We start from the raw sequence: 20,409 nt of genomic DNA on the forward strand, positions 1-20,409 counted from the left end.
CAGGTGAAGGAGCCTCTGATAGTGTGGCTGATGTGATTAGGCCCTATGATGGTGTTCCCTGAATAGATATGTGGACAGAGTTGGCAACGGGCTTTGTTGCAAGGATAGTTTCCTGGGTTAGTGGTTCTGTTGTGTGGTGTGTGGTTGCTGGTGAGTATTTGCTTCAGGTTGGGGGGCTGTCTGTAAGCAAGGACTGGCCTGTCTCCCAAGATCTGTGAGAGTGATGGGTCGTCCTTCAGGATAGGTTGTAGATCCTTGATGAAGCGTTGGAGAGGTTTCAGTTGGGGGCTGAAGGTGATGGCAAGTGGCGTTCTGTTATTTTCTTTGTTGGGCCTGTCCTGTAGTAGTAGGTGACTTCTGGGTACTCTTCTAGCTCTGTCAATCTGTTTCTCACTTCAGCAGGTGGGTATTGTAGTTGTAAGAATGCATGATAGAGATCTTGTAGGTGTTTGTCTCTGTCTGAGGGGTTGGAGCAAATGCAGTTATATTGTAGAGCTTGGCTGTAGACAATGAATCATGTGGTATGATCTGGATGAAAGCTAGAGGCATGTAGGTAGGAATAGCGGTCAGTAGGTTTCCCAGATAGGGTGGTGTTTATGTGACCATCGCTTATTAGCACCGTAGTGTCTAGGAAGTGGATCTCTTGTGTGGACTGGTCCAGGCTGAGGTTGATGGTGGGATGGCAATTGTTGAAATCCTGGTGGAATTCCTCAAGGGCTTCTTTTCCATGGGTCCAGATGATGAAGATGTCATCAAGATGACAGCAAGTAGAGTAGGGGCATTAGGGGACGAGAGCTGAGGAAGCATTGTTCTAAGTCAGCCATAAAAATGTTGGCATACTGTGGGGCCATGCGGGTACCCATTGCAGTGCCGCTGATTTGAAGGTATACATTGTCCCCAAAAGTGGGGGAAGGTGTCTAACATGTGCATGTGCATTGTCACGGTTACTTCTGTGCTCCCTTCAGAGCTAGATTGTTCCTCCCCTGCCCAGCCAGAGCTAGGAGCCCCATTTGCTGGGGCGCTCCCAGCAGCACAGGAAAGATCTGACAACTCCACAAGCACTCCTCCAGCTGTAGGAACCTCTGAGGCTGCTTCCCAGTCCCAGAATGTCCTGCAGCTGAGGGAGGCACCCGGAAGTGGTGTCTCTCCCCACAGAGCAGCTGTGCAGGGGAGGGAAAAGTCCGCTCTCTTCCCTGCCCAGCTGAAGCTAGGAGCCCACTTTGCTGGGGCGCTACCAGCAACACAGGGAAAATCCTAGTCTGAATAACTGGAGTGAGTGCTACCTCATAAATATGGTCCCTGATGTCTACGAAGTGCTTTTGGAAATGTAAAACACTAAGTATAATTAATATTGTTGTTCAACTCTGCTTAAATGGAGAAAAGCATTTGTAGATTATAAAATTAAAAATGCACTGCTCATATTGGGATTTTGAACATCAAACTGATCCTCATGACTGTCACTCATACAATGTTGTACTTTTAGTTGTAGATGTGAGGAACTTTGTACTGGTCACAGAACTTGGCATAATAAAGATGGAGAAAGACAACAATACAGCTGCAACTCCCATGGACTGAAATGTCCGAAAATATATGTATGAACTAAATTGCATTTAGATTGTTCATATTACATTTATAAATGTATTGTTTGATTTTAAGCAGGCTAGGGACACACAATGATTAAAAGGTCTTTTTTTATCTCACTGGTAATGGCAGTTTTATGTGCAATACATATGTCACAATTCAGGAAAACTGCATCTCACTTGTATTTCTCCCTCTGTGGTCCACTAAGAGCACCCAATCCCCGCTCCTCAGCTGTCACTTCTCTTAGGCAGAGGCCTTTGTCTCTCTCTCTCTCTCTCCTGACTGGGTTTTTCCAGGTTACACAGTTCCCTACCAACACAGTGACATTCCCAACAAGCCACGCAGCCCGAACAAGCCAGCCTCTGTACTTTGTTCATAGATGGAGAAGAGAAAGCAATATAATTACTAACAGTTATGATTTAACACACAGCTCTTTATAAACTCTTTATTCTTAAGATGAAAATGTTATAAAGAATACCTGTTTAAAAGAACCTACATGCATTCTCATAAGAGAATCACCCACAAAGTCACCAACGGCTCTGCTAGGGATCAGTCCTTCAAACCCCTAAAGGTGTTTTTCTGTGGTTCATAACACATAAGTTCATAACAGCATTAGCTCAGAACAACCAATCACCAATAGTCCAGTCTTTCCTTTAGACAGCTTAGGCCTTTGATCTGACTCATGTAACAGGTGAACAACAAAGGTCCCCTCTTCAGGGCCCAGCTTCAAAAGGCTGGGTTTTTGCATAACTGGGGGAAAGAAGGAATTTTCATTCACCTCCCCTTAGATATTCCCCAGGAAATCCACTTCATACATATTCTCCCAAAATACTATTTGTGTCTGCCATACTGTTCAATATTGTCCTTTGATCATCTAGGCCCTTAATAATACATAACCTTTTCATTTAAACAATGAATTACAAAGATACTTAAACTTAATTCAAGAAGGTTTTTAAGCACAGTGTAGGAAATTGCCATATCTGTCACAATATATATCTAGAATTATAGAAATGCAATTTGAATGAGATACTATTACATGGCTCTGCTGCCCTGTGGGACCTGGGGATGAAGTAATCTTGCAGGAAGGTGCTGGAAAGCACTTGTCCTCTCCATTCCTGACTGCAGACCTATTAGAGCTGGTATTTTGGGCATGATGCCATTTTTTGAGAGAAGCCTGTGAGAGTATAAGCCACAGAGTGTCACAGTTGTTAAATTCAGTTTTGAAGGAACTAAGTTTATCCATTAAATTACATAAGCATATGTTTGCAATCTGATAATTTATTAAAGATCAACTTGTCTTCTCATAACAAAAAGTTTAAAGTTTGGTGGGCACCTATTGGGGCTGTTCGAAACAAACAGTGTTTTTTCTATCAAATGTTTCTATCAAATGTTCTATCAAATATTCATAAAGAAAAATATATAAAAATCAAACCCAGAGAAATATTTTTGAGAATATATTAAATGTAGACAATACTTATAAAAATGCAATCACATGTTTAGCCCTGAGTTGTTCAGAGGTTTAGGTTCAGAGTTGTGCTCTTTAGTGGAATTAACTGTGAATTTGATTGAATACCAATATGGAAAAACACGTTTGAATGCTGATTCTCAGCAAGTTCATATTTCAATTGTTTTATTTTAAATTAACTTGTTTTTTGTTAAGTTAACAATATCTACCTCTGATATTGCACTTTTTGTCTATAGATCTTGAAGTCCTTTATGAAGGAGGTCAACATCATCCTAATTTTACAGATGGGGAAAACTGGGGTAGAGAGGTGAAGTGACTTGCCCAAGGTCACCCAGCACTGGGTGTTTTGTGCACTGGGTTCCCCTTGGCTATCTGTTCACTCTCTCACAAGAAGGAAAGAGGTTCATTGGAAGATTGGGATCAGATTCTGAAGTCAGTCTCCTGAAGTGGGCAGACAGAAGCTGTTCAGATTAGAATTGATGTGGAGACAGTGGAAAATCAGGTATTTAAATTTAACACATTCTGTAGGATTAGACTCTTCCAATCTAGATGTAATTTCTTCATGTTAGAGACCATCAAGATACACCACAGATGCCAGTCTCCAGAAACTCCACTCCCACAATCTCTCAAGAGACCCCTGCCCACTCCAGTCTACAAACAGAACCCATATCTCTCCCACTCATTCCTTGACAGCAACAGCCAGTCACTTCAGCATCCTGAGATACCCATCAGCATCCATCAGCTCAAGCGCTCTGAACACACAATAGCACTCTTAGACATTTAACTGCCCCACGTGCCCCAGCCTCATAGTTGCCAATTTTTATGCAGCTCCATGTCCTATCCCTACCTCTGCTTGGAGAAAGCTACATTGACAGTAAAATGAAGTTGACCATATGCAAATTAGCTTTACATAATTTGCATAAAGTATCACACACAGAGTTGTGCAAATCTTGGTGGCTGTGAACAAAAGACTCCTGACCTTCACACTGGAACCAGGAAACTGTTGCCATTATTTTGTTTCATCCATACTGCCATTGCTATAATCTTGCATTTGCTGTTCATAATATCATTATGTCTAATCAAGCTATATGCACTTATCCTACTCTCTCTTGCCTTCTCCCCAAACATTGCCCAGCCCTCAATTCCTATCCTTACCAGTACCTTACCAATTTTCCATCAATCCTTCCGTATGTACCCTCTTATATTCTTTATCCTTTGTCTTTCAAATTCCATACACAAACAAGTGGAAGTAATGGAGAGAAGATTAAACTCTAAGTAATAATTTACCCTATTAACAAAATTCAACAAAAAAGTTGAGATTTCAGGATGTATATTACTTGTTTTAGAATGTCTAGCATGCTTTGTGTGCCACTTACATATTAAAAATAACGTACTTTATATGAGAGATGTCCTCTCTCTATTTCCTATCAATTATTAACAAATCAGTTCTTGCTCCCTCTGACATTGTTAGTTCAGTATTTGGAATGTAATTATACCAGAACAAACCACCCTTAAATCAAAGCATGTTTCTTCCCCTCAAGCACAGGTTTCTCACAAGTTATGAAATCAAATCATGCTATCAAGACTAAATTTGGCAAGATCTGTAGTAATAATAATAATACTTAGTGTTAAGTCAGGCCTTGATCCTGCAAATATTTACAAACTTGTATAACTTTACCCATCTGAATAGCCCCACTGACCTTTTTGGCAATATTCACATGAATGAAAGTATGCACATATTTCAGTGTTTGCAGGACTGGAACCTAATTCCTAAATATATCCTTGTATTTGTATCCTTCCTTCATGTATAAGCAATGTTATAGATTAATACGTACGAATTGTATAGTAGTATCTTCAAACAAACATTTTGAAAACTTCTTAAGGTCTTTCAGGAACAATAATGCCAAATTCACAAAAAGCAGAAAACACAGAGTAAAGTTCTGTTCACACCTACAGACCTAAAAGCACGTAGTCCACTCCCTACAGATCTGCTGTACTCAACTACAGTCACCAAGGGCATACCCAGACAGCTCTAAATGTGGCCTTTGATGCAAGTATCCAAAGGGAATGAAGCCACAGATAAACCTCAGCAATGGCTGGCACTTCCCTAGAGCTTTTGCAAGAGGAAGTGAGGCTGCCTCTAGGTAGCACCACTATATCCTACTCTTTGCAAATGGAACAAAAATCAGCATATCCTCAGGGAAGACGGCTCATCCCTGGAAGCTATGGTTAGGAAACTAGACAAGAAAACGCAAAGAGATGAGCAAGTCGATATTACCAGCATGCTCTTCAATCTTTTGTCATTTTTTGCTATATTGTTGTAAACTGATTTGACACCACTCAATTACGCAAACTAGTTAACTATTAATTTTCTGTGCCCCCACCCCAATATTCAACTGTTGTTGGTTTTTTTTTTAAACTTTCTTCTTGCCACTCATCACCAAAAACCCTACACACTGTAAAAATATGAAAAACTGTTTTGAAGGTACCTTGGGAACCAAAAATACTTTAGACAATTCAAACATGTTCGCATTTATAATTTTCATTATGCTCCCCCACAAATATTCAAGTCAGAAAAGCACTAATTAAAATGTGTCAACTTTCATTATGGTGCCACTAATGTACCATGATAATTAGCATACATCACTAAAGTTAAATTTCCCAGGTTTGATACTAAAGTGTGTTATTTCATATATGTAAAACAGCAAACCAAAAAGATCATGTTACCAGGTAACAAAATAAACATAAAACTATGCAAATCACCATTAAAATGAATGTATATTTTACCTATTGTCTATAAGAGGGGTGTCAATCATTAGGCCTGCTTGATGCATTTCTGTGGTCCTCATGTCCTACTTAGATTATACAGAATCTAAGATTACATTTTTTAAAAAAGTGTTTCTGTCTCCAGGCTGCAAAGATAGCTTTCCAAATGTAAGTCATTACAGCGTTATCTTCTCGAGTCTGCATACAACCTAAAACAATAAATCAGAAGTGTGATCTCTGCTTCCTATTAATCTGTGTTGGGGTGATGTTAAACCAGTGGTAGGCAACCTGCAACTCACGGGCCGCATGCAGCCCCACCACTGCTTTAAACCCAGTAATGACAACTACTCATCAGCACTAATTATTTCAATAGATAAAACGGGGAATGGGTGGGAATTATTGGAGACATAGAGAAACAGGGAGAAGGAAGGAAATAAAGAAAGGAGGATGGAGAGAGAAACAAAAGGGGAGAAATAGCAATTCTCCTGAATGTAAGTGTATTTTCCCTTTGAGTGATAATGAATGCTAAAATGATACCAAAAAATGTACTTACTGTATATTCTACCATGGATTCCTATGCAAACTTTTTAGACATCAGTGGATATTCCACTGTTAACTGAGGGGAGTAAACAGTCTTATACCCAAACTCACTGACCATAATTAAAAATGGAATTTCGCTCTTTCCTAATCAGTTTGACATCTCTGGTCTACACTTCGACTAGGATGAAGATAACAAATATTCCATTAGAATGCTTGTGATCTGTAATGGACAGGATATAAACCTAATTAAAGCACTACTGAAGTCAATAGGATATTCCATATAATCCATAAAAGATGCTATAGAATTTAAGTATATATAAATTTGTATGTACGGTAACTGCTTGCAGACTTAGGTCAGCTTGTTAGAAAAGTCTTGGGCTTTTTTTTTTTTAAATAAACATTATTCAGTTCTGGGGGAAAAAAAACTAGCAAAATGATAAGTTTCATTTTGAAATTTTAAGCTTTTTTTTTTTTTTTTTTTTTTTTTTTAAGAAGCAAGCAAACTCTCACTATTTTCCCCTGCTCTCTGATTAAAAACAAAACCCAGAATGGATTTAAATTATAGTTTGTACATAAAAAAGTGCATCTGAAGTTGAATGCCAAGTTTCATACAGAAGAAAATAAACTAATAAATCCATTATGCATCAGCCATTCAAAATTAAGAGTTTATATATAAAACTCTCAACAAGTTATATCTACTATATTGGTGTGATTAAGTTTCACTAAACTTTTAGGTAGATTCAGTGAACGTGCAATATTTGACAGACTGTTTATAAAACTAAAGCTCAGATTTATAAGGAATACATATAATAATCATGCTATTTCCAAAGTACTACAGTCTACAAAAAACAAGGAAAAAAGTAAGCAATGAATAATTATTAGATAATTCCATCAATATGCCTTTTTCACCCCACTTTTCTATAAAGCTTTACACTTTTACATCTCATCCTTTTCTTTTTAAAGAAGATTACAGAAATGTTTTGAAACCTGACATACAGTAACTTCATTCTATATTTCTGAATAAAACCAGTCTTCAAACCCTTTGCTAACTCGACATTTATCTCATCAAGAGATCTTCTCTCATGAAGTCAACTTGTCATATTTTCAGCAGCCTAGAAAGAGAAATACAATTCATTATAATGAACCCACTGAAAATAAACACTGTGGAGATATAGATCAGCTAGAACACTTATGATCATTTCTTGCAACTACTTTTATTTGGTCAACAATGTTGAAATATTTCAGAGTAGCAGCCGTGTTAGTCTGTATTCGCAAAAAGAAAAGGAGTACTTGTGGCACCTTAGAGACTAACAAATTTATTAGAGCATAGGCTTTCGTGAGCTACAGCTCCGATGAAGTGAGCTGTAGCTCACGAAAACTTATGCTCTAATAAATTTGTTAGTCTCTAAGGTGCCACAAGTACTCCTTTTCTTTTTGCGAATGTTGAAATAGTTTACAGATCATAAATCATGTGATATGTAATCTTAATATGCTGCTTAAAAGGCTCTTTCATGGATTATTTTCATTTTCACAATATTTTTGATTCCCACTATCCTTCCTTTATTAATTTAGCCATTACTTGACAAAATTTGACACAGGGAAGCCAAGTGTATAATTCTAACAAGGAGCTGTACCTGGTCTTTTCGCACTGACTCATGCAGGTGGTGTTCAGATTAGGGCATGTTTTACTACAGACCCACATATAGTCATGCAGTCGCACCTACTTGTTAAACGGTAAACCAAACCAAAACAAAAAATGTGTGAAATGTATATGAATCCTTATTCTTGTCTTTTCCATATTTTTATTATATGATATGAAATACATATGGTGTAGCAAACATTTTATCTGCATGAATTTGGGACACTGGCATAACTCATAAGTAACACTACAGTGAGTTATACAAATCATTTTAATAGTAGTAGTAATAGTAGCAGCAGCAGCAGTAAATATTTATATAATGGTATCACTGGATGCTGGATAAACACAGAAGAGATACCCTTGCCCTGAAAGACTCTACAGACAAACGCAGGGAATGCGGATATGACATACAAGAAAGTTAATGTGGGGAAGAACTGATACTGCCTTCTCAGTTACATGTATTTGTCTACATTTATGTAGATTTTTTTTTTTAAATTGGGATTTGAAGGAGAGAGAAAGATTACTAAAGCAGCTAGAATGTGTAGGGCTCAAATATGAAGAGCCTTAAAGATAAAAAACCAAGGAGCTTGTATTTGATATATAGGTGGATGGGAATTGAGCCTAAGTGTGGATCTGTTGATAGAATTTGAGAATCTGATAAACAAATTGTTAGAGAATCCAGTCTCTGGCTCTACATTATTTATAGCTTTGCAAAACTGTCATGGAAGTGTACCTGTTCATTCAAACAACAAAAAGGCCCACTTGCCTATTTTTTACTACTGTGATAATAAAGAAAGTTAATAATTTTATTGGTCCATCAAAATATGTTACTCATTCAAAGTAAGGAGAAAAAAGCAAGTAAAAATTTGTAAGGTTTGCTATCTGCAGTTTCTATGCTTTGGACCAAATCCTATTAGCAATACAGGATGAAGGCAACAGGATTTGTTTCCTAAAGCTTATTATTTTTATTTTATTTAAAATGCAAGGAAAAGGTACAATTTTGTATGAAAAGCTGAAAGTGCAGAAATTTGAACTTTGATTTGCTTTAATTTTTTTTAAAAAACAAACTCTGCATGTTTTTCATAAACTGCCTTACCTTTAGCGCTTCTGTAGCCTTGCGTAGCTCTTTAATTACTGAGGATAAGGCCTCTGGATTTATACCTTGCTCACACAACCGCACACAAATAGACAGCGTTTCCATATCCAAACCAGTGTTTAATATTCTTGAAATCTCAAGCAGAACTGCAACAATTTTTAAAAAATTAAAATTAGTTTTTGTTAAAGTTAAAAGGAGATTATTGACATTTCTCTTTAAAATAATTTATTTCTTAAGGGTGGGATTTTCAAAAGCTGAACCTCTGTGGATGGTGACAATGGAAACACTACCTATCCACCCCCCGGGTGAAGCCCACTTGTAACATTCATAATTACCTTCCCTATGTGAGTCAGAAGCCCCAGACTCCAAACTCAGATCCACACTTACATTCTCTACTCTAGTGTTCGCCATTCACTGAACCAGGATATTACTTGTTTACTGTTCGCAAAAAGAAAAGGAGTACCCGGGGCACCTTAGAGACTAACAAAAGTGCTTTTTTCCACCAAATGCATCCGATGAAGTGAGCTGTAGCTCACGAAAGCTTATGCTCTAATAAATTTGTTAGTCTCTAAGGTGCCACGGGTACTCCTTTTCTTTTTGCGAATACAGACTAACACGGCTGCTACTCTGAAACTTGTTTACTGTTGTGATAGGAAGAATAGTCAACATGCCTACAGAATGTAGTAACCTTTTATTTGTAGACACTGATTTAAAAAAATTCTAAAATTGTAATGATAATTCGTATTTTGCCCATTAAATGGAAAGTCAGAAAGAAAACAGGAGCATTTTAATTAATTATTACAACATTATAATATTGTTTTGTATTACTGCATATTTAATTATCAATTTTACTCAATATTAAAGTTTTGTCTGAAAATACAGATATAAATATTAAATTTTATTTGCTCTCAAAAGCAAACATTAACTTAAGCTTTTAAAAAGTGTCCTAGACCAGTGGTTCTCAACCTTTCCAGACTACTGTACCCCTTTCAGGGGTCTGATTTGTCTTGCATATTCCCAAGTTTCACCTCACTTAAAAACTACTTGCTAACAAAATCAGACATAAAAATATGAAAGTGTCACAGCACACTATTACTGGAAAATTGCTTAACTTCTCCTTTTTATCATATAATGATAAAATAAATCAATTAGAATATAAATATTGTACTTACATTTCTGTGTACAGTAGATAGAGCAGTATAAACAAGTCATTATCTGTATGAAATTTTAGTTTGTATTGATTTCTCTAGTATTTTTATGTAGCCTGTTGTAAAACTAGACAAATATCTAGATGAGTTGACTGGAAACATCTCTGTGCATCCCCTAGGGTATGTGAACCCTGGGTTGAGAACTACTGTCCTAGGCCCTCACTCCTACATCTATACCTGGCTCTCCCTTTGACAATACAATGCCATGTGTTACAAGAATGGCTATCACTTGATTCAGTGACTCAAGATACTTGTTCTAGATTTTTACTGGCTAGTTTTTCCTACCATCATTACCCTTTTGCCTTACATGCTTCTCATCTGCTAACAATCACTGAACTGCTCATTCCACTGCAAGCATCTTCATCCAAGCATGTTTGTGAGCAAATGGCATCCTTTGACTAGATACTACTCCATTTTGAATCTTCTGAAAAGCTTTCATTATTGTAGAGCAGTACAAGGTACAGTCTTCAGCAAGACTCCCTGACAACAGTGATTTATTTATATTAAGAAATATCACTCATAAAGTTTCTATAATCGCAAAGAAACAAAGCTTTCCAAAATTTGAAATAGAAATGCTACTTCATTCCTTTCACCATTACACTCGGACAACAGATGGCTGTTCTGATACCTAATGTGCTAATATTGACAAGATATATAGTTTACAAATACTAAAAATGTTTTACTGCAGTATAAATTTACGGTATACTGAAGTATAGCTTTAAAAAAAATAAGATCACCCACAACATATAGGCCAGACCCAGATGTTCAAAAATGGGTGCCTAAAGTTAGGAATCTATGTCCATAATTAGGCACCTAGGTAAGTGGCCTACTTTTCAGAAGTGCTAAGCACCCAGAAGAGCCCAACGAAGTCAGAGGGAGCTGACAAGTGTTCAGCACTTTTGAACTGTGAGTTCTATTGAATAAGTTCTCCCTGCTTAACTAAAGGTGGCTGTAATTCTCTCATAATACCTTGAAAATACTGCAATTATATTAACACAGGTTTCAGAGTAGCAGCCGTGTTAGTCTGTATTCGCAAAAAGAAAAAGAGTACTTGTGGCACCTTAGAGACTAACAAATTTATTTGAGCATAAGCTTTCGTGAGCTACAGCTCACTTCATCGGATGCATTCGGTGGAAAATTCAGTGGGGAGATTTATATACACACACAGAGAACATGAAACAATGGGTTTTATCATACACACTGTAAGGACATAAAACCCATTGTTTCATGTTCTCTGTGTGTGTATATAAATCTCCCCACTGAATTTTCCACCGAATGCATCCGATGAAGTGAGCTGTAGCTCACGAAAGCTTATGCTCAAATAAATTTGTTAGTCTCTAAGGTATCACAAGTACTCCTTTTCTTTATATTAACACAGTATATTTTGAAGTCAGAACAATACATTTAACTTTTTAAATGAGCTTTTAGTATACATTTCCTGGGCATATACATTTCTGATTACTTTGTTCTAATGGATTTTTTTTTCCAATGGAAAAGTAGTGTTTGATAGTTTGAGGCAGAGAATTGCACAGCTTTTCAGTGACTAATTTCAGCTCCTATTCTCTGCAGAATTTCTCTTTTATTAGCACTTGGTAATGGGGTTTTATGGAAAGATATCTTACATTCCAGCCTAAGGTTAGTTCATTTACGCACATAACTTTTACTTTTATGAAATTAAACAAGATACAGCATAATTTAGAATTTCAAATCTCAGTAATACCCTTATAAAGTCTAATGTTGATTTGTTTTCCTTGTTTCTTTAGCTATTATAATGTACCACAGGGTAGAATCTCTCTATGGTACTTATATGGCCTCTATTAGCATAGTACCCATGCACCTCACAATCTTAATGTATTTATCCTCAACAGCCCTATGAGATAAGAAAGTACTATTCACCTCTTTTTCAAACATGGGAACTGAGGCAGAGAGAGACTAAGGCTAGATTTTTCAAAGATGGTTAAGTGATTCAGGAGCCTCAAAAGATGACTCTAGTGTTCATGATTGAAATCACTGGGAGATTAGGCACTTAGGTTGTTAGGCATTTTGAAAACTCCACTATTTTACGTACCAAATACCTCCCATTGAAAGACGAACATCTTGGGAATGGAGGTTGTTCGTAACTCAGAAATCTTCACAACACTGAACAAAACATTGTGGTTTTTCTTTCATAAGTTTACAACTGAACATTGACTTCATACAGCTGTGAAACTTTACTATGCAGAAGAAAAATGCTGCTTTTAACCATCTTAATTTAAACAAGCACAGAAAGTTTCCTTACCTTGTCAATTTTTTTTAGTCCCACACCCCCTTTTCTTTTAGTAATTTACATTTAAAACAATACTGTATTTGTTATTTTTTTCCCATCTTGTCTCTGCTGCTGCCAGATTGCTTACTTCCGATTCCAAATGAGATGGTTAAGTGGTCAGTTTGTAACTCTGGTGTTCGTAACTCTGAGGTTCTACTATAATTTTTTTCACATATTCGCAACTTTTATAACTATTTTTTTTCTTAATCTCTCATTAATAGTTGCTCTAATTTTACTTTATTTTGACCATGGTATGATTTTTTGGGGCAGGAACACTCTCTCTCTCTCTCTCTCTCCAAATTCAGCTATATAATTTTATTTTCTTCTTTCAAATGCTTTCGGACACATTCTAAAAGGCCAAATCAAAGCTACTGTCAAGATAGCCTTAGTTTATGTCTACACTACCACTTATGTTGGTATAACTTATGTCACTCAGGGGTGTGAAAAAAACAACCCCTGACCGATCTAAATTTTACCAACAGAAGTGCTGGTGTTGACAGTTTTATGTCAGCAGGAGATTCTCTCCCACCGACATAGCTACTGCTGCTCGTTGGAGGGGTCGTTTAATTATGCTGATGGGAGAGCTCTCTCCTGTTGGCATAGATTGGCTACATGGAGATCTTACAGCAGTGCAGCTGCAGCAGTAGAGCTATGCCACTGCAAGATCTGTAGTGTGGACACAGACTTACTCTCAAAAGCCAGAGTGGTAAAAAGTATAGTTATTATTTTGCTGATGAGGCAAGGAAATGACAGCTGTAAGCACATAAAACAGCACTTAAGATCAAAAGGGGACTAATGAATATATGGATATTTAATGCTCAATGAAAGGCCTTTGAAACAGCAAACTGGCATACAGTGATCTAAATATTGGATATATAACTAGCTAGATGCTATTTAATAATTTTAGACAACTTTTGAGGCGCATGCCATTTTTTTTTTAAAATGTAGTAATAATGGGTGAAATTCACCTCTGTGAGAAAGGCCAGCATAAGACTTAGGTACCACTTAAGTCTTATGCTGACTGTATGAAGTGGGGTGAATGTCACTTCATTTTGTATTAGCAAGTATTATCAAAAGAAGAATTTGACTGGATGCTAATGATTCTAACTGTGCAGGTACCAGGCATAACTATACAAACCTGGACATATCAGTAAATGGGTCCTCCCAGAAATCATTGAATACATCAGAGGGGAAATACGAGTATTATAGATTTTGAAAGACTAAACTTTAGGCACTTTTCGCTCATAAATCTGCAGGGTTTTTTTAGAAGTAGCATTTTGTACAGCTCAGCAGGCAGAAGCTGAAAACAATAAGTAATCATTTTCAGTTGATCGCCACCTACTGTCATGCCACTTCATGACAGTTAATGTTAATTTCACTGTTAACAAGATTTAGATTAGCCAAAGTAAGGGAAAAACACTATTTATATAGTCGAGATTTTAAGACTCTGATATTATATAAACTAGCCAATGGTTGTTTCTGTGTATAACAGCAGCTAAAACAGGGAATGGCAAACTTTTTGGACAGAGGGCCGCGTCTGGGCATGGAAATTGTATGGCGGGCCATGAATGCTCCCGAAATTAACAATTCAGAGATATTCAAGTAAACTCTATTTAATAAAAATACATTTTAGTGGAAATAAACATAAAACCTTACTTACTATTATAAATATACAATCATAACAACGTATTACAATACAGTAACTTCTCACTTAACGTCCTCCCACTTAACGTTGTTTCAAAATTAAGTCGCTGCTAATTAGAGAACATGCTTGTTTAAAGTTATAGCAAAGCATTTAAAGCAATGCTCCCTTATAATGTCATTTGGCTGCCTGCTCTGTGCACTGCATTTAAGATTTTGTGGAAGAGCAGCGACTTTACAAGGGAGCATTGTACAAGTTCCTTTTCTCCGTCTCCTCCCCCTCCCTCCCAGCGCTTCCCCCACCGCCAACAGCTGTTTGGCAGCGCTCAGGACTTTCTGGGAGGGAGGGGGAGCAGGGAAGTGCCACGTCTCCACTCCTCCCCCTCCCTCCCAGAAAGCCCTAAGCCCGCCAAACTGTTTGGCGGGCTTAGGGCTTTCTGGGGACGGGGAAGGAGCAGGGATGCGGCATGCTCAGAAGAGGAGGTGGAGTGCAGGTGGAAAGAGGGGGGCCTAGAGCATCCTCTGGCAAAGTCTGCACCTGTTCTTCTCTGGGTAAGCTGCCATTGCTGCTGCGAAGGTGCTTCCTAGTGTCCTTGCCTGCAGCAGGCTGTACCTGTGTGGAGTAAGTCTGGGGCACTTCCCAACCACAGTACAGTACAATACATAATGCCTTGTCTCTGCTCCCAAAAAATTTCCTTGGAACCTAACCCACCCATATTTACATCAAATCTTACGGGAAAATTGGATTAGTTTAACATCGTTTCACTTAAAGTTGCATTTTTCAGGAATATAACTACAACGTTAAGTGAAGAGTTACTGTAATTAAACCAAACTTAACCCCTTTCTACGGCCTCTTTGATTAATGTGAACAATGCAGCTGGTCACCATTCTTTACACTGGCATCGAAGTCCAGTGTCGTTCTTGTTGTGGAAATCTGCAATACCGAGCTGAGATGCTGGTCAGTTAACTGGGATCTGTAGCGAGATTTGCTGTAATTCAGCAGGGAAAATGTCTGTTCGCTAGGTGGAGCCGAATAAAACAAGGATTTTCTGTGCCACCTTGTGGACATTTTTACGAACTTTGTTTCACTCAAGGAGGCATAAAACTTGTTCAGTTTTTCTGAATTGTACTTCTTCTTCAAGGTGGAATCATAGTGGAGATCAATGAGTACCAGTTGTAATTCTTGCAGGGCTTTCTTTAGTCAAGTGACTGTGGGCATGACACCAGCTCCAGTGTCTTCTCTATCTTCTCAAAGTCAGAGAAACGACAAGAAAATTCTCCATGCAAGTCACACAAAGATTTGCTGTACTTTTCTGTCTGCTCTGGTGACACTTCCAAGTATTTCACTGTTGGAAAGTAAGCGAACACTTTGTCCTTAATTTGGTTTGAAGACTAACTTGGCTTTGAAAGCTGTCACACTAGAATACAATTTGTGTACAAACACACATTCTTTCCTTGTAGCTTTCCATTAAGTTCATTTAAATGTGCCAAGATATCTACACCAAAAGCAAGGTCAGTTTGAATTCTTTAATTCAGGGAAATTATTTTCTTTCCCCTACATCTCCAGAAACTGCAAATTTTATCTCTGAGATCCCACACTCACTGCAATACCTTTCCTAGGCTGAGCCGGTGGGCATTTGTATGATAAAGTAAATCCTAGTATTCAGTGTCAGTGTCTTCAAGATGGGAAATGAATTGCGATGATTAAAGTCCCCTTGCTCTTATGTAGTTGACTATTTTCACTACTGTGTGATCAACATGATCAATGTCCAGGACATTTTTGCAGAGGGCCTCCTGATGTATATACAATGCAGAAAAATCACCTCTTTATCAGGGTCATCTTCTTTTATTTTGTCCTGAATTCTTTTTAAAAGTTCTACGTTTTTCCCGGTTAAATTTGGCGATCCATCTGTGGTTACCTTTGCCAGTTCACTCCAGGGGAGCTTCAGATGTTCAAGGCAGTCAGACACCTCTCGTATAAATCCGATCCCTTTGTTGTGCCTTTCATTTATTCCATTGATAAAAATTTCTCTGATTTCAAATTTGTCGTCAATTCCTCTGACAAAAATCAGTAACTGTACTGTGTCCTTAATGTCAGTGCTGTCATCGAGAGCTAACAAAAACAATGTAAAGCCCTGTGCTTTTTTGTTCAACGTAGAAGCCAAATGTTCATCAATCACTTCTACACGACGAGTAACAGTTCTTCGTGACAAACTAATGTTCTCAAATTTGTTTTGGTATTCCAGGCACAGCATGCCAGCAAAATCAACCATGCATTCTTTCAAATATTCCCATTCAGCAAAAGGCTTATTTTGTTTAGCAATTTTAAACACCAGAACATAACTTGCCTTTGTAGTGGCTTCCTTGTTGTACATATATATTTTGCTGAGTTTTTAAGTTTATGGTGAGTTTCTCAGCTTTTCATGCCCTCACTTGTTAAACTGCTGCCATAATTAGAATGTTTCGTTGAAAAATAACAATTCAAATTGTATTCCTTGAACACTGCGATGCTCTCCTGACAAATCAGGTGTACAGCGTTTGAGTCCACGTTTGTGAAAAACTATTTTGCATTCAATTTTTTGTTGAAAAACTGACACTCACCGTCCATTTTTCTTTTTTTTGGCAGCACTCATTTTTGAAAGGGAAAAGAAAATCGTAACTGCTGCCCTTATTTCAAACCGCTGTTTTACAAGATGGCACGCACTGTGAAAAAACTGGGCCCTCTCTCTAGCCTGGAATTGTTGGGCATCAGTGCCCCTGACAGTTTTATGCCATGGCACTCTATCCCACAACCCATGTGGACAAGAGGCAGAAGCATGTGTAAACTCACCTGTAACTTTATGCCCCAGTCTCCCCCCAAAAATGTTCTTACTGTTGTACTTTGAATTGTGTTTGCACTGTTGCATTCATTAAAAGTGTGTATATAGTAAGGGATGTTACTGAGGTGGGGCAAGAGGACTCATGAGGTGTGGCACGTGGGGGGGGGGGCTCTACAGGGTAGTACCAGGGACTCCTAGGGGCACTGCTGGCAGTGTGACACCGAAGCAGCTGTGCCACTTGTGGAGGCACCCGAGTGAGGAAGGGTGCAACTGCAGCCCCTGGGTGGTTTCCCTCCACTTGAGGCTCTCAAGGATAGTGCCGTAGGAGACGGGGGGGGGGGGATTTGGTGTGCTGCTGCATAGGGGTGGTGAAGTCGCACCTGCGCAATGTGGCTCTTCTGTGTGCCAGAAGAATCTTCCAGGAAGATGGTGCTCAAACTGCTCATCACTGAGTCAGGTGGAGCACAGCAAGCCCCCGACCTTACTACCCAAAGGGAGTGCCAGGCAGAGCGTGGCAACTCCCGACCCTGCTACCCAATGGGAGCTCAAGGGCCAGATAAAAACATTTCACGGGCTGTAGTTTGCCCACCCCTGAGCTAAAATCACTTGTCTCTTTCAGCTACTGCACACTGACCTGTGTAAGTTAATGCAAGCTACTGAATATTAGGAATATAGTACTTTCCCCAATTTGAGAGATGTTTTTTAAAGGAACTTTACTAACTGTTCTTACAATTAATTTTTTAAATTAATTTGATTGTCCAAAATTATTAACCCATGTGTAGTAGTTGAACCAGGCTGCCCATCTGATAAATGCAGTTAAGTCACTCTGCTTTATGACATACAACACACACACAGCTCTCAGGTATCTGGTATAATTGTGGCTCTTGTGATTTTTTTCTTGCTTATATTATATACAGGTGTAAATGATCGACAATGTTGTGTAGATGCTAGAACTTCTGGTCTTTAGGTTGAAGGTCATCAGGCATATAGCTAGAACCCTGCGTGGATACAAATGTATATCCACAGATATAAATTGATATCCACGAAACTGCATGGCTCTCCCAGGAACCATAGCAGCAAAAGGAGCAGAACATTGAGCCGCCGCTCCCAGGAGCCAGTGCCCTGCGCCAGCAGCTCCTCCAACGCAGCTGTATTACCCCCAGGCCTGCTCCCGTCCCTTCCCCCCAGCTGTCAGCATCTCCTGTCTGAGGATGTGCATGCCGGTTGAACAAGAGCACAACAAGGGACGGCGGCCGGCGAGCCTGGTGCCTGCCCCAATGGGTGGGGCTGGGGGCAGTAAAGCCATGCCGGAGGAGCTGCTGGTGCAGGGAGCTGGCTCCTGGGAGCGGCGCCCCCATGTTCTGCTCCTTTCGCCACTGTGGTTCCTGGGAGAGCCCTGCAGTTCCGCGGATACCGATTTATATCTGCATTCACAGGTATAAATTTGTATCCACGCAGAGCTCTACATATAGTAGCAGAGTAAAGGATGTTTGAAGAGTGTTAATTATGCATTTCCTCACTTTCAATTATTCTTTTAATAAATTAAGATTTAAAATTAGTAAAATATTCTTAGTCATGCACATTCAACACAAAACTAGTTAAACCTGACCACACTTAATTGTTTATATGAAGAATACAGAGGAGAAAATAATGCCAATTGTGACCATTTATATTTGACAATCTGTAGTCCATTCATAAATGGGAATGCAAAAAGATATATGCCCTCTGTGATGAACTGGGAATGTTCTTAATGTTTTGTCTGAATACTGTGTGTGTTCCTCAATTTCCCCTATGCATCTAGGTGATGGTACAAGGGTGTGTGTGTGATTGTTGCAGATCCCTAGAGCACAGGTGTAACTGCCATCTGGCTGCTGGGCCCAGACAACAACTGACACTGTACCCTGGCAACTGATAGCCAGGGCCCCATCCTCTGCAAGAGCCAGCTTGAGAACAAAACGAGAGGTGGAGACCTGGGAAAGAGACAAAGGATGGACGAGGAGCAACTGATCATGACTGAAGGTTGGCTACTGGAAATGAATCAGTCTCCTTTTAGGACTCACACAGGAGAGCCGAGGGCTCTGGATTCCCCAAGATGGGCATCGCTGAGTTTCTGTACTTACTCCTGATGGGGGGGTGGGGGGAAGTAGTTTTATTAGAAGTGTGAGCATAAGTGCAACCTTCAATTCTAGTTCTACTTTGAAAAGTGATTTTGTGCAAAAAAAACAAAACAAACCAACCATCTTCAGGTCCTACATTTATTGTGCCTCAATTATTTGATTACTTAGCTAGATCTAGAAGGATACATTTTCTTTCATCCCTAAAAGTACAGCCAGGGAACAGAACTAAAGTTCAATCATGTTCTGTCCCACTTTGGTGTAATTATCACCAAATTACACAAAGCTAGTAACTGCAGTTTTATAGAGTTAAATGTGTATAAAATTTGGGCCTGATCGACAATAATCATATTGCACGTAAAATCCTTCAAAACTGAGTTTGAAAATAATCCTGCTGGGTAAAAAGGAACAGAACCCAAATCAGATTCTCTTTTGTGGGCTCTGCAGGGCTAGGGTAGAAAAAAAATGCATTATTGTCACTAGCGAGCAGACATAACTGAACACACAACATGCAAATAACGGAGCTAGAAAATGCCATTTTTCCTTGTCAAATTCTCACAACCAAACTGCTCTGAAGGTGAGCAAGCCGCAGCCGCCAACATCTGACAACTCCTGACGGCTTGCATGGCAGAGTCGACTTGTGCATCATGCCATTAAGAGAGCAAATAAAATCCAGGCAGCGACAGCCTCGCCCTGTCACACACACAGCAGGGGCGCCGGCGGGAAGCCTCCCTCGGAGAAGCCCCTGGCTCTCCGGAGATTAACGCTGATTTCTCCCCCCTCCCCACGTGAACGTGGGTTTCTTCTTCTCTCAGCAGCGACCCGCAGAGAGCGGAGAGCACGGGCGCGAGCTCCCTGTCACTGCCGCGCTTGGCTCCGCGGCCGGCTCAGTACAGCCTCCCGCCCGCTCGTAGCGGTCCTTCACGGCGGCGCCGCGGGGATCTCCTGAGGCCCGGGAGCGCCGCCGCCGCCGCCACCCACCGAGGTCACCCCCACAGTAGCTGCGCGGACCGGACACCCGAGACGACCGCAACGAGACCCCTTAAGCGGCCTCCTAGGACTCACCATCCATGGTCTCTCTCACCGCGTTTAAATTGGCGGCGCCGCTCGCCATGGCGACAGAGGACTACGCAGCGCGAGACCTCTAACCCGGAAACAGACACCCGCCCCCTGGTGTTCAAACATTCCCGCCCCGAAAAGTCTCACCCACGCACGCGCGGTTGCCCGTCCTCGCC

At 39.6% G+C, this 20,409-nt stretch overlaps 1 protein-coding gene across 2 annotated transcripts; it reads right to left on the bottom strand.

Annotated features, from left to right (window-relative positions):
• Nucleotides 1-5,562: 5,562 nt before the first annotated feature.
• MZT1 (mitotic spindle organizing protein 1) lies at nt 5,563-20,397 on the bottom strand. 2 transcript variants are annotated; one of them, XR_006277757.1, is made up of 4 exons: nt 20,240-20,397; nt 9,088-9,233; nt 7,349-7,464; nt 5,563-6,021 (listed from the first exon to the last, which is right to left on the bottom strand). XR_006277757.1 is itself a non-coding variant. In XM_038386773.2 (3 exons), the coding sequence occupies exons 1-3, from the start codon at nt 20,286-20,288 to the stop codon at nt 7,441-7,443; spliced, it is 219 nt and encodes a 72-aa protein (XP_038242701.1). In that variant the 5' UTR covers nt 20,289-20,397; the 3' UTR covers nt 5,563-7,440. The 2 variants fall into 2 exon arrangements, 1 of the variants encoding a protein (XP_038242701.1); XM_038386773.2 differs by having other exon boundaries at nt 5,563-7,464.
• Between the last annotated feature and the right edge of the window lie 12 nt (nt 20,398-20,409).

Source organism: Dermochelys coriacea, chromosome 1 (genome assembly GCF_009764565.3).
Source record: "Dermochelys coriacea isolate rDerCor1 chromosome 1, rDerCor1.pri.v4, whole genome shotgun sequence".
Classification (NCBI taxonomy): Eukaryota; Metazoa; Chordata; order Testudines; family Dermochelyidae; genus Dermochelys; species Dermochelys coriacea.